Raw genomic sequence first — 14,225 nt, 5'->3', positions numbered from 1 at the left:
GTGGCATGTCCATACAATGGAATATTATTGGGCAATAAAAATAAATGAAGTACCGATACATGAAACAACATGGATGAATCTTGAAAGATACTACGTGAAAGAAGCCAGACACAAAAGTCCTCATGTTGTATGATTTCATTCATATGAAATGTCTAGAATAGGCCTCTCTTTTTGGGGAGTGATGAACATGTTCTAAAATTAGATAGTGCTGATTGTTGTATAGCTCTGTGAAGATACTAAAACCATTGAATTATACACGTTACAAGGGTGAATGTAATGGTATTCCCTTCTTTACCTGTAAAATAAAGGAATTCAGTCGTGTGATCTTTCAGATCCTTTTAATCTCTATTATTATACAGTCTAAGGTAAGGGTTCAGAGCATGGACTCTGGTTTTAGACTGCCTGGGTTCAATTCTAAGTGATCCCACTTACAAGCTGTCCCCTTGAGTTAGGAATCCTCTTCTTAGGAATGAAAGAGTTAATACATGTCAAATACTTAGTGCCAGACACATAGTAAGTACTTAATAAACTTAATTATTATTATTTCCACTTGTTTCAGTTATCCATTGCATAACGAAGTACCCCAAAACTTAGTAGCTTAAAACCACAACCATTTTATTATAGCTCACCATTTTATGGGTTAGGAATTTGGGCAGGGCTTGGCTGGGTAAATCTTCTGTTCCACATGGCATCGCTGAGGACATGATGATATTCAGCTGGAGGACAGGCTGGTCTGGAGGATTCAAGGTGGTTTTACCCACATGTCTGGTGTCTCAGGGGGGGATGGCTGCAAAGTTGGGCTCAGCTAGAGCTGTTAACCAGAGCACCTACATTTGGCCTCTCTATCATGGCGGCCTCAGGTTAGTCTGACTTCTTACATGGCAGCTCAGGCCACTCAAGAGGCAAGGGTTCCAACGAACATGGTTGAAACTGCTTAGGCTTTTGTGACCCAGACTTGGATGTTACAGAACATCACTTCCATCACACTCAACTGGTCAAAGGAGCCCAGATTCAAGATGAGGAGACATAGACTCCACCTCTCAAGAGGAGGAGTGTCAAAGAATCTGAAGTTATGTATTAAAGTCACCTCACTTTTCAAGCCCCAAGTAAATTTCCCATATAAATCTTAGAGGGGCATCAATGGAACAGTCTATCCCTCTGTCTGTGACAAGGAACTGGAATGATATCTCCTGAGATTTCAAGGGAATGAATTCCTGCCCCTCCCCAGAGGTGTGGCATGTGTACACTCACACATATATGTGCATACACACACACACACACACACACACACACACACAGGCACAGTCACACAGTCAGATCTGGTGCATACATGTAGCCAAGCCTGCCCCCATCTCTAGATGAGACCCAAAGTCCTGCCCTAGAGTTCTTTCCTTAATTCACTGATCGTTCTTGCTCCTACTTGTGTGAAAAGGGGGTATTGGCAGGGATGGAACCAGTCTTTGATTGGTGAGAGGGCATAGATCCCAAACCCACTAACATTTCACTTTAACATGTCTTGTTAAACATGTCATGTGTGTGTGTGTGAGAGAGAGAGAGAGAGAATGTTTCCTGATTTTGATTGGCTTACGTCAGTAAAGAAATGAGATCTGGTGTTAAGAGGATGCAGGGGTGGGTCAGACATGTGCTACAGGCCCAAGCCACCATGAGATTTAAATTTTGCTGGGGATCATCCCAAATCCTCACTTAGATCGGCCCTGCCACTCTCCTCCACACTCAGCCTATGCCCAGGCCCACTTTCCTCCCTGTTCCCTGATCAGGCCATGTTCTTCTATGGCTTTGCTCATGTTGTTCCCTCTGCATAGAGTACCCTTGTCTTTTTCCTGACAACCCTAGTGTCTGCCTTTTGTATCACATTCCATTGCCATTACCTGCTTACATATCCACTTTCCTCAAGAGCAGAGACCAATGCTCTATTCACTGCTGTACCCTCAGTGCCTGGCAAAGAACAGTTCTCAACAGCACAGGTTGAACCAATGATTGAATGAGCAGCTATTGCTCTCAAATTCAGCAACTATTTCTCCTCCACGTCTCTGTGCTGTCCATCCAACTCCAACCTAACTCCTCGGACCGCTATGAGAAGGGGCAAAGGTCTCAAAGGCTAGGGTGGAGAGGTCGGGCTGGATTCTTGAGGTCTCAGGGAGACTGTGCAGAGTCTCAGAAAACAGGAAAGGATGTGGTGCTGAGCTGTAGAGGTGTGGCCAGCAGACCCAGAGGCACTCACAGCCCTAGTGGGAAAAGCCAGAGAATCCTGCAAGGTTTTTCCATGGTGGGGGAAGATGTCTTAAAGTCTTTATACCTCAATTGAAGTAGTTGGTAAATGCATCTGGTTCTGCTGGGCTAAGTATTAGGGTCCGTTGGGAATATGTAGACCTGGGCCTGAGCCAGCACCTTTCTAGAAGATGATTCTGGCTACTGAGGTGGGGGCAGGTGCAGTTGAGTAAAGCGGTCCCTTGGACCAGTGCTCCTCACACTTGAATGTGCAAACAAATCCCCTGGAAATCTTGTTAAAATGCAGCTTCTGATACAGTAGGTATGAGGTCAGACCCAAGATTCTGTTTTTCTAACAAGCTCCCAGGTGCCGGCACTGCTGGGTGTGGGGGGAGGCTGGGGAGGGCAGGGCAGAAAGCTGATGGGATCACACTTCGAGTAGCAAAGACCTAGAAAAGTGGCATTAAGATCCAGACACTGAGGGAGGGCTCAGGGCTCAGGCCTTAAAGTAAGAAGCTGCCATCAGCAATGTAAAAAAAAAAATGTTCAGGAGATGATGCAAGAGACAATATAGTATAAAGCCAGCCTGACAAGCATCTGGCATGCTTGCCAACCTTTACATTCTCTGATTCGGTGACCATGGCAGACATCACTACTACAGCCCAGCACTATCACCCACTGAACCAAGAGGATGCCTCAGAATCCATCTCAACACAATCCTCCAGGTAGCCACTACCAGTTAATAACAGTTGGCATGAGAAGTGACCCTATTTACTATTTCTGGTATTGTGGTTAAGAGTCTGACTGCTGGGCTTCCCTGGTGACGCAGTGGTTAAAAATCCGCCTGCCAGTGCAGGGGACATGGGTTCGAGCCCTGGTCCGGGAAGATCCCACATGGTGGAGAGCAACTAAGCCCGTGTGCCACAACTACTGAGCCTGCGCTCTAGAGCCCACGAGCCACAACTACTGAACCCACATGCCACAACTACTGAAGTCCGTGTGCCTAGAGCCCGTGCTCTGCAACAAGAGAAGCCACCGAGGTGAGAAGCCCACACACCGAAATGAAGACCCAACGCAGCCAAAAATAAAATAAATAAAACAAATAAAAAATTAAAAAAAAAAAAGAGTCTGACTGCCTTTGCTCTGCTCTGACTAGCTAGGTGCCCTCGGAATAGCTGTTTCCATGAATCTCAGGTACTTTTTTTTTCTTTCTTTCTTTTTTTTTTTTGGGCACACCACACAGCTTACAGGATCTTAGTTCTCCGACCAGGGATTGAACCCAGGCCCATGGCAGTGAAAGTCCTAACCACTGGACCACCGGGCAATTCCCTCAGGTACTTTAATATGCTGTAATGTGAGGTAAAGATAGCACTCATTTCATAGTTCTTTTGAACATTAAATGCTATTATGAATGCACTGAGCTTAGCAGTGTCTAGCATATAGAAAGTGTTCAATAAATGATGGTTACCACATAGAGGGATGAATGGATTGGCTGCACAATTAGAGGGGTTGTGAGTGGTGGGGTTAGGGTTAGGGAGAGAGAAGAGCCAGAGAGATAAAGGTGGGGAAGAAAAGGTGGACATAGGCTGTGCCAGGCTGGGGATGGCTGGAAGATTTCCAGCTCTCTCTGGATGGAACTGGGCTCCCTACTGGCACTAAAGCTCTTTGATTGGAAGGGGTGAGTGGCACTTGTCATCTTGAGGTATGTGAGTTCAGAACTTCTTATCGAAGAAAACTAAAAGACTTTGAAATGGTCAAAAATATTACTGTATGTCCTTGAAGATTGTCTCTGAGTTTTATTATCTTCAGTTATTTTACAACTCAGACAACCGATAGTAATGGAAATGATTTTTGTCCATGTAAATTGTGTCTGGTGGAGATGCAATTGATTATTGTCCAGTGGAAACTGCCCAGTTTTGCATTAAGCAACTTTATTTCTTGGTGGCCTAGATATGTTCTGTTCTTTGGATTCTACTTTGAATGTCTTACCTTCACTAACTAATGAGTTAAATGAAAATTTTGATGTGTTCATTGTATATTTCTATGAGAGTAATTATTCTGCCTTGTAGAAAAAATATTTTTTAAAACATTCTCATTAGCAGTGAAGATTGAGCAGGAGGCTTCCAGGACCCTCTGTCCTGGGCAAGCTTTCCCATGTTCTCCAAACACCAAGATTACATATGTCAACTTTATCAGGGATTGTCCCCAGTTGCATTGCTTGTTTTACACAATCCAAGTAGACCATGATCCCATATTTGAGCCTGGACACATTCTCAAACAGTTAAATTGTGAGCTTGCTTAACAAAACATATAACAACCAAACTCACAAGTACTACACCTAATACTTATCCATTCACTGATTCAAGAAACTAGATGGCAGGCTACATATGGGCAGAGACTGAATTTGTGCATCTCTAGAACTCAGCAAGTGCCTGACTCGTGGTAAGCACTAAATACACATCTATGGAGCCAACACATGAATGAATAAACTTAACTAGAATTTATTAAGCACTTACTAGGTGCCAGGCGCCTTTTAAACATTCTACTTGAATTAGTTTGTTTAATTCTCAAACCAGTCTTGCAAGGTAAGTATAATCACTATCCCCATTTACAGATAATACACAGAGAGGTTGATTAACTTGCCCAGGATCAACAGCTAGCAAGGAGCTGAGGCAGGATTCAGGTCCAGGTAGTCTGGCTCCAGAACCTGTGATCTTGGGCACCCACTATGTGCCAGGCATATTACTAGGCTCAGGGATAAAGAGATAAAAGACCAAACACAGACTCTCCCTCAAGGAGGTCACAGTCAAGAAAGGAGATGAATGACAGTAATGTGATATGCTGTGACAGGCGAGAACACAGTGTGGGGACAGGATTGGCTTGGGATATGGCTCTCTGCGGAAGGGCTGCCTGACCTCAGGTAAGTTCTGAGATGCTAGGAGTTCATATCCAGGTGAGGGGAAGGGAAGGGCATTTGCACCACAGGAACGGTATGTGCAAAGTCACAGAGCATGGTTGGTCTGAGAACATAAGGGTTCTGGAGGCTGGCACGTGAAAGTGTAGGGAAGAATGATGGGAAGTGAGACTGGAGACATAGGAGCCAGATCCACGTCATGGAAAGCTGTATGTGCTGAGTGAGGGCGGGAGTTGGGACATGCCTTGCAGGCTTCACAGTATTTTAAGCAGGGGAGTTAGAAGCTCAGACCCCATACTCTGCCTTCTCCCCACCCACAGGACACTAAACCCAGTACGCTTAATTCCCTACAAGCCATATCCCATGCCAGAGTTCCCTGGGAGGCCTAGACCTGGAAGGAGATGCTAATTGATTCTGGGACACACCCAGTGCCACCTGGAGCAGTGGCTGGGCATCCTCTCTCCCTCCTGTCCAGGATTCCTGCTGTCACCCCCCAGTCTCCAACCACGACCACTGTGGCCACCTCAGGCATACTCCCTCCTGTCAGTCACATGCTGGGTGAGGCCAGAGATCAGAATTAAGCACCTTCCTTCCTACATTCCTTCCCTGCCCACCCTCTGACTCCACCATCCCCAGGAGCCGAAGAGGCTGGCACACCCCAGGCCCCAGTCAGAGGAAGGAGAATAGGGAGACCAGAGCTTCCTGGGGGAGCCAAGGCTCTGGGCTGTACCCTCCCCTCCCACCAGGCTGAGGATGGTGATTAGCCGGGTTAATTACATCCAACCATTTCCGACTGGCACAAGCCCACCCACCCACAGAGCCTGCCCAGAGGCATGCAGGCCTGGCCCAGGGTCAGGATGCTAGGGCGCCAGTTACCCTGGGAGGGGTCCTGACCCCTGCAATGGCCAAATGGAGGGTGGTGGTCCTCCCCTCTCCAGGACCTTCTCCTCTACCCTTCACCCCAGGTCTCCTCATTACCTCCTACCCCCAACCTCCCTTTTTTTGCTCATCCCCACACAAATCCCTTTCCCTCCCCTCCCCGCTCGATCTTCCCCCCCTCCAAGTTTGGAATGAAATCATGGGGCTGTGAGTTCCGCAGGAGGCCCCGACATAAACACTCTGATTGGGGCTAATTATAAGGGCCAGGTTGGGAGGCTGGAACCTTCAGAAAGCTTGGCTTTCAAACAAAGGGCCCAGGGCTCAGCCCCCGGCCCAGGCCGGCTCCTCTCCAGACTTCATGAGGAATAAGGAGGGGTCCGGGGCTACAGGCAGTCCTTTGTAAACCCAATCAATGGTCTATGAGCTTGTTCCATGTCCCAGGTCCTATCTTGTCCTTTCTCGGCTGCTTTCACCTTGGCCCTTCCAGGCCTCAAATCCCAGGGCCTTCCCAGATGGCTGGGAAGAGCCGCAAGCCGGCAGTGGAAGGCAAGGCAGATGGAGAGGCGCTCTCAGGCTATGAGACTGGGGATGGGGCAGAGCAGGGGGAGGGAGAGGCGCAGGGGGAGGGAAAGGTACAGGGGAAGCCAGCTGTGACAGCCCTAGCCCTAATTAGCCAGCTTCAAAGCCGGCCAGCGAGAGAGCCCGCCTGCGTGTGTGCCCTGCTCACTCAGGCGGGTAAGACATTTCTGTCCTAATCAGAGGAGAGAAAGGGAGAAAAACCCTGCCCACCACCCCCCCGGGGATCCTCTAGATTGTGAGCTGGTACCCTGAGTCAGGGAGAAAAAGTGGGCGCACAGGAAATCATTCTGCTTTGTTAAAACTACCAGTAACAGTAAGTCCAAAAGTCCTCAAGAAATGTACATCCTTTGATCCAGTGATTCTATTTTTAGGAATTTATCCTAAGTAATTGGAAGAGTGCTACAATTTATTGAGCTTCTACTATGTGTTGGTTCTGTACATGCATCATCTGATCTAATCTTCACAACAACCTTGCAGACAGGTACTATCACCTTTTACAGATGAGGACTGAGGCTCAGAGGTTAGGAGACGTCCCCAAGGGCTCACAGCTGGCACTGTGTCATGCCAATGCCTGTAACTCCCCACACATGGTCTGTCTCTTTCTTCTTTTTTCCCTCGACTATGAAAGTATTAACATTCATTCCACTCTGTTGCATCTTGATACCTGCAAGAGAGACAGGATCTAGTGAATAACCTAGTTTGAGGGTGTTCCTGGTTTTGTAGGTCTGATGGTTTTCCCGCCTGACCCTCCTTTCCACAGCAGAGGGAATTACAGGCTGGGGGATCCTGGAGTCTGAGAAGGTAAAGGTTGCCCCATGGAGAAGTAGAGCTACCCAGTGATGAAGACTAGATAATGTCTAAACCAGGGACTGAAAAACCAGCTTGGGGATGGTGTGGGGGAGGGGTGTGCAGATAGACAATGCATAACCCCCCTAAAGTTACATACAAAATTGTGTTCCGGGGTCTGGCCACTTTTTCCCAGGAGGATGTCCAAAGATATTTCAGGTTCTCAGAGGAGTCAGTGGCCCCAGAAGTTTAAGAGGCATTTTGAGGTGAGGAGACTATGTCTGGAGAAGGAAGGGACCCTACTACAGTGAGCAATGGGATTATCAAAGGGATGATGCCTCAGAAATGGCAGGAGCTTGGGCTCTGCTCCCCCAGACATGTGCCCCACGGCACCCTGGGACAGCATCTCCCCACTTCCAGAATCTAGCCCAGATCAGGGATCCCAACACCCTCTTGGAGAGCTTTTTGGAAAGATCTGGAAGTCCAGATCCCACTGATCCTCACTCTTTGGGGATGTCCAGAAGAATTTTGTCTTAGAAAACCTTAGTGTTCTTTTCTGGGGCACTTCAAAGGACAAACAGTTTGTCAGGAGTGGAAGCATCTTCAGGAGGGGCGTCTGGGGATAGGGGGAGGAAAAGCAAATGTCTGATCCATGAGGCAGGGGAGTCTGGAGGAGAGATGCCCTGCTCCTAGAGACCAAGCACTGCTGCTCCTTTGTGGGAGGGGGTATGATTGGGACGGCAGGTAGAAAGCAGCCGTGGCCTAACACCTGCCCCAGGCCTGGGGGCCCCAGTGGAAGGGCTTTCTTACTGGGCCCTTGACCCTTCACCAGACAAAGCCTCCCTCTTCCAGATGGAGGGACCAACCCACTTACAAGGGGTAAACCATGTCCTATCTAAAGGGCGACCTAGAAATCTGTGAAAGTACACCTCCAAGCCCATGTGTTTAACTGGGTTTTCCCAACAAGGGAGCGGAGACAGACCTCTCTCCAGGGGTGGCAGTGAGCTCAAGTGTTTCACTTATGGGTCTCCGCTCCAGGGCACTTTGTCCCCTAAATCCTCTACACCCTCCGTCTAAGAGTTGTTTCATTAGAGCAATGAGAGCAGCCAGAGAGAAAGTTCCCCATACTTTCTGTAAGGTAATTCAGCCCTTTAGAGAAGGGAAGGGCATCTAGAAGATGTATCCTTTCCTAGAGAGGCAATTATCTTATTATCTGTCCTCTCCCCAGCCACAGAACCTATTTTTTCAGTGTTCTCAGGCCCTTTTCCCCTCCGTTGGTGACTTTGAGGGAGGAGGGTTGAGAAGGATCTTTACCAAAATTCCCTCGCTCCCACCCCACTCCGGGAAGAAAATGGTATTGTTGTTAGTCTACCATCTCCTCCTGCCATCAGCATGACGGTCCACTGACAAAATGTACCCAAAGCACACAGAACTGGGATCTGGGGGCTGAGAGGCAGGGGAGGCTCTTCTCAAATCTTCAGCAGAGACAAGCACTCCTCTTCCCACTGGGCTCCATCCCAGCCACTGGAAACCTCCCCCCACCTCCCCATCCCCCCTTTCGCAAGCTTTGGCCATTCTTTCCAGGAAAGACGCTCACAATTTGTTTGTAATTTAACTCTTTCCTGCAGCCCTTGTGGGGTTCCTTTAGAATCTTGCAACAAATGGAGCTACAGGGCGGTGCCACCTCCCTGGCCTGCTTCTTTGATAGTTGAGGGAATCTCCTGTTGGGACTTCACACGTACCATCATTTGAGAAAAGGCTAGTTTTAACTTATAATGTTGGCCACTGGTACAAATCATCTGGGGGAGGGTTATACATTTGGGGAAGGGGACTCTGCTGAAATCCCCAGGCCTCATTCAATTCCCAACAAAGCCCCACATACGTGTTCAATTACCACCAAACATTTCCAGATCCCCTCCCCCAACATAAACTAACACACGCAAACACTTCGAAGTAGGGGTTCTAACTTACTTTCTCCCTTATCCCAAAGCCTGCTAACAAAGGGTGTTAAGGCACCATTTTCCCTACCACGGTTTGGCTGAAAAAGCAGGGAACCTCTTCTCCACCCCAACCCCAACCAACTAGGTCAGGGGGAGATGGAAGGAGGAGGTGTGGTTTGGTTAAACTAATAAAATGTTACAACCCTGTTAAATACAATTAAAGGGCTAGATCTCTAGAAGATAATTAAATGCACTTTATTATTATGATTATTAGCTTTAATTTGCACTATTATCAAGAAACAGGAGATGCTGAAAAGTTGAGTTATGGGGCAAACTTGTTTCACCCCATCCTTTGGTCTTCAAATCGATCCATGGTAATTAAAATTCTAAAATACTCCAAATAGTTGAGGGAAATGATGTGTATTGGAAACTGCAATTCTCATACCAGCGTGAAAGATACTTTAAGAGAAGTCTTGACTTTTATTTGTGGGGGTTAGGGGGAAGATAAGAAACATGTTATAAACATTCTATCAATCTTGTGATATAGAATGTCATGTGAACACTCAACCCCACCCCCACAGTCACAAAGAGCCTGCCCAGAGCCTTCTTCCAAAGCAAAGATACCCACGTTTTTTCCCCCCTTCCCCCTTCTGGACAAGTTTGAAAAGAAACCAGTCTTTTGTCAAAGGAAAACTAAAAATCCCACCAGCCCATCCATCCGTTCCCTCCCTCCAACCCAACCCATTTTATTGCTTTTTGAAAAACAAAAACAAAAAACCCCAACAACAACAAAACCCCACACATAGCGCACAAACCACCCCACAAACTGCTAACCTGAATGCCAGAGGAGATAGTCAGTTGGGGGTTGGGGGGAGAGGAGGCGAGGAGCAGACAGCAGGGGAAAGGAGAAAGATGCAAGGTGATCTCCAAATCCCAGCATCTGCGAGCTGATGATGCTCCCCCTAAAAATGGAGGCGGTCAGGATCGGTACTCAACGTAGTGGGGTGGGGAGGTTGGGTAGTTTCAAAACACACATCGCAAAACACTTTCTGCCCCCTCCAAGCGCTCGGGGCAGCGAGTTGAAAAGAAGAAGAGTCAGAGAAGAAAGATCTTCCTGCCAGCAGGGGGGTGGGCCCGGAGGGTAGGGGTGGAGGCCATTCCTCACACGATCTCCGCCCTCTCCCCACCCTTCGGTTCGGGTTGTTTTTTTTTTTTTTTTTTTTTCCACGTCTTCATCTCCTTTGGGAAGTTTCCAAAGATCGAGTGAAGGAGACAGGACAAGTGAGAAAGGGGGAAAGGGAAATCAAAACGAATCCAAGTCTTGATCAAAAGTATCCAACTGCTTCCACAGACCCAGCGTCAGTGAGAAGGCTCACAAATTTGGCTTTAGAACCTGAAAGTAACTCCCAACTACTCATAGCCTCTTCCAGCAGGCCCAGCCCTGTCAAAGCACCAAAATACTGGAACCGAAGTAGGGGGTGGTGTTTGAAAGGGGATTGAAGAAAGGAGAAACGCCCCCCCAACTCCCCCTCTTCCCCATTCCTCAGGCCTGGCGCCCCTCACTGCTCCCCCCCCCTTTTTTTTCCTTTTTTCTTTTAAATAGAAAATATATAATTAAATTTACAAAAACTATTTACAGTTTTAATTACAAACCTGGTGGGGGTGTTGGGCAGAGTTCTCTTTAAAAAGCGACCTAAAAAAGAAATGGTTTCGATTGTTCTTTATTTAAAAAAATAAAATAAGGAGTCTGTAGGAGCCCCCCTCCCCTCCCTGGGGGCGGAGCGCGAGGTGCCGGCCCGGCTGGGGACGCGGCGCCGGAGCTCCGGCTCAGACGGTGGTCTCGCCGTGCCGGCTGTTGGTGAGACGGGTGTAGAACTTCCTCCACGAGTGCAGCGTCTTGCCGGACCAGATCCAGAAGCCCGACGTGATGCCCACGATGAGCGTCATGAGGTATTTGATCATGTAGACGGTGAAGTCGGGTGACATGCGCGGCGTGTAGTGCGCCGGGCACGGGATGGCCAGGCTCTTGCAGTGCTGGCTCACCCACGAGCGCTCCCAGTGCTCTCGGAAGGCCTGCTCGTAGAAATAGCAGGCGATGACGATGGTGGCGGGCACCGTGTACAGCACCGAGAAGACGCCGATGCGCACCATGAGCCGCTCCAGCTTCTCCGTCTTGGTGCCGTCGTGCTTCATGATGGTACGGATGCGGAAGAGTGACACGAAACCGGCCAGGAGGAAGGACGTGCCTATGAACAGGTACACGAAGAGCGGCGCCAGCACGAAGCCCCGCAGCGGGTCCAGGCTGTTGAGGCCCACGAAGCACACGCCGCTCAGCAGGTCGCCGTCAATCTGGCCCATGGCCAGGATTGTGATGGTCTTGACGGCGGGCACGGCCCACGCGGCCAGGTGGAAGTACTGCGAGTTGGCCTCGATGGCCTCGTGGCCCCACTTCATGCCCGCCGCCAGGAACCAGGTGAGCGACAGAATGACCCACCAGATGGAACTGGCCATGCTGAAGAAGTAGAGCATCATGAAGAGGATGGTGCAGCCCTCCTTCTTGGTGCCCTGCACCACCGTACGGTAGCCGTCCTCGGAGAAGCGCTCGTTACACACCACGCGCTCCTGGAGCACGAAGCCCGCGATGTAGGCCACCGACACCATAGTGTAGCAGCCTGACAGAAAGATGATGGGCCGCTCCGGGTAGCGGAAGCGCTGCATGTCCACCAGGTACGTGGTGACGGTGAAAAAGGTGGAGGCACAGCACAACACGGACCAGGTGAGGATCCAGAGTCGCGCAAAGCGCGTCTCTTCCTGGGAGAAGAACATGGAGCCGTCGGGCCGCGCCGGCTCGCACGGAGCCGCGCAGTCGCGCTCGCCCAGAAACTTGTAGCTGAGATAGGACGGCACCTTGAGGACGCGCGGACAGTGGAACGGGTGCTCCAGCGTGGCATAGCGCGGGGGCGAGCCGCCGCCACCCGGGCCGCCCGGGGTGCCCCCCGCACCCGGCTGCAGGCCCGGCGGCGGCGCGGTGGTGAGCAACGCGGGCGCGCCGTCCTCCGAGTGGTTCTGGCCCACGCAGATCTGCTCCGCGCCGTGGCGGGGGAAGTGCTCGCAGCGAAGGCGCTCCGGCCACTGGAAACCGAACTTGTTCATGAGCGCCTCGCAGCCCTGGCGCGCGCGCTCGCAGATCGAGCGGCACGGCGGGATGGCCTGCTCCAGCACAGTGCACACGGGTGCATACATGGAGCACAGGAAGAAGCGCAGTTCGGGCGAGCACTGCACCTTCACCAATGGGTAGAACTGGTGCACCTCCAGTCCTGCGTCCTCCTGGTTCGTATGGCCCAGAAGGTTGGGCATGATGGTCTGGTTGTAGGCGATGTCCGTGCACAACGGGATGGAGATGGGCTGGCAGAAGCCGTGGTCCGGGATGGAGATGCCCTTCTCCCCGTGGAACTGGGCCGGCCCCGCAGCGGGCAGCAGCAGCAGCGGCAGCAGCAGACGGGGCAGGGCGCTGCGGGGCCGCATGCTGGCCGCCGCCCCCCACCCGGCTCCCGGACGCCCCCCCGCCCCCGCCCCCAGCCCCGAGACCGCGCGCCTTCCCCGCCGCCGCCTCGCCGCGGCCGCCGCCTCCCGCGTCTCTTTGCAAACTTTGCTCGCGGCTGCCGAGTTGGGGAGGCCGGGCGGGGGAGGGGGGCGGCGCACCCGCCCGCTGGCTCGCCGAGGTCGGACTGAGCCGCCGGAGACACCGCGCGCTGCTTGCCCTCTCTCCTCCTCGTCCTCCTCCTCTCGCCTCTCCCCTCCCTTCTCCGCCCAGCGACTCCTTTGTGCCTTCCTCCAGCCCTCACCTCGGCCTCTCCGATCCCAATTAGTCGGTTTCAAGGGGGCCCCCGCCGGCGGCCCCGCCCTCTCCTCAGCCCCCCAAAAAAGGGATCCTTGAAACCGCCCCGTCGAGCTCTAAGCACCATCCCAAAATGTTCTCTCGGCCAATGAGATTTAAACCCGAGGATCAGCCCCGAGGGCTGGATTGGTCAACCACAACATAATGAGATCAGAAACCAGATGCCAACAAAACTTTCCCCCCCCCTTTGCTTTTTAAAGAGACAAGCTATTATTATATTAAGGGCTTTTTGCCCAGCACGGGATTTCTCTGGAGTCGCGGCGGCGAGATCCGGAGACACACGTTCCCCGAACTGCGGCGGACCCGAGTCACTCAACCCTGGATCACTCTTCTTCCGGGGGGGCCACGGCGCTCTCCGGGGTAGGGCCTCTTTAAATCCTTGCCTCCGCCCCTGCTCCTCGAACCCCACCTATTCCAGTCCAATTTTTCAGATCAAGTAAAAAAAATATTAAGTTTGAGAAAAAATTGTTTAAGGGAGAGATTTTTTTTAAACTATCAGTTTACAAAGACTTTTCTCTCAGCCCCTTCCCATGGAATCCAGACAAAATTTCCTGTCGCCCTATATGTAGACCCCTAGGAGTTTGCCTCGCTCCTCCCCCTGCATACACCCTTAAATAACCCTCTGAAAAACGAGAGCCTGTCTCTTTAAGAGGCTCTTAAAGGGGCCTGGACTCCGGGGCGTAATTGCCCCGTAGCGAGCACAAAGGAGCCCATTATGGTTCTTTGTGTTCGGTGGCACCTCAAAGTGAGAAAACTCAGGAACTCAGGGGCCCTGAGCTGGAGGGTTGGAGCGGGGGTGGGAGGGGGTGAGGTGAAGGAGAATGGCCTAGAGCTGCGGCTTCTCCCTCCCCTTTCTTCCGAGGCAAATCTTAATTATGCAAAGTAAAGTTTAGTTGCCATAACGAGGAGGTCTTAATCGGAGGTTAATGGTGGGGAGTGGGGGATGACGAGCAGTTCTGAGTTGAAGAGATGACTCTTTTAGGACGTTTGGGGGAATTTT

At 50.8% G+C, this 14,225-nt stretch overlaps 1 protein-coding gene across 1 annotated transcript; it reads right to left on the bottom strand.

The window, feature by feature from the left end:
- Positions 1–6,986: 6,986 nt before the first annotated feature.
- Positions 6,987–13,976, bottom strand: FZD2 (frizzled class receptor 2). Its single transcript, XM_082441312.1, has 2 exons — positions 10,162–13,976; positions 6,987–7,265 (listed from the first exon to the last, which is right to left on the bottom strand). Exon 1 carries the CDS (start codon positions 12,850–12,852, stop codon positions 11,155–11,157), a length of 1,698 nt encoding a protein of 565 aa, XP_082297438.1. The 5' UTR covers positions 12,853–13,976; the 3' UTR covers positions 6,987–7,265; positions 10,162–11,154.
- Positions 13,977–14,225: the final 249 nt, after the last annotated feature.

The sequence above is a fragment of the Balaenoptera physalus genome (genome assembly GCF_965194825.1).
Source record: "Balaenoptera physalus genome assembly, chromosome: 20".
In the NCBI taxonomy this organism is placed as follows: domain Eukaryota; kingdom Metazoa; phylum Chordata; class Mammalia; order Artiodactyla; family Balaenopteridae; genus Balaenoptera; species Balaenoptera physalus.
The sequence above is the reverse complement of the archived record's forward strand: the minus strand, read 5'-3'. Positions and strand labels throughout refer to the sequence as shown.

Coding starts and splice junctions, on each gene's coding strand:
- FZD2 (XM_082441312.1), bottom strand. CDS start 12,852: ATGCGGCCCCGCAGCGCCCTGCCCCGTCTGCTGCTGCCGCTGCTGCTG.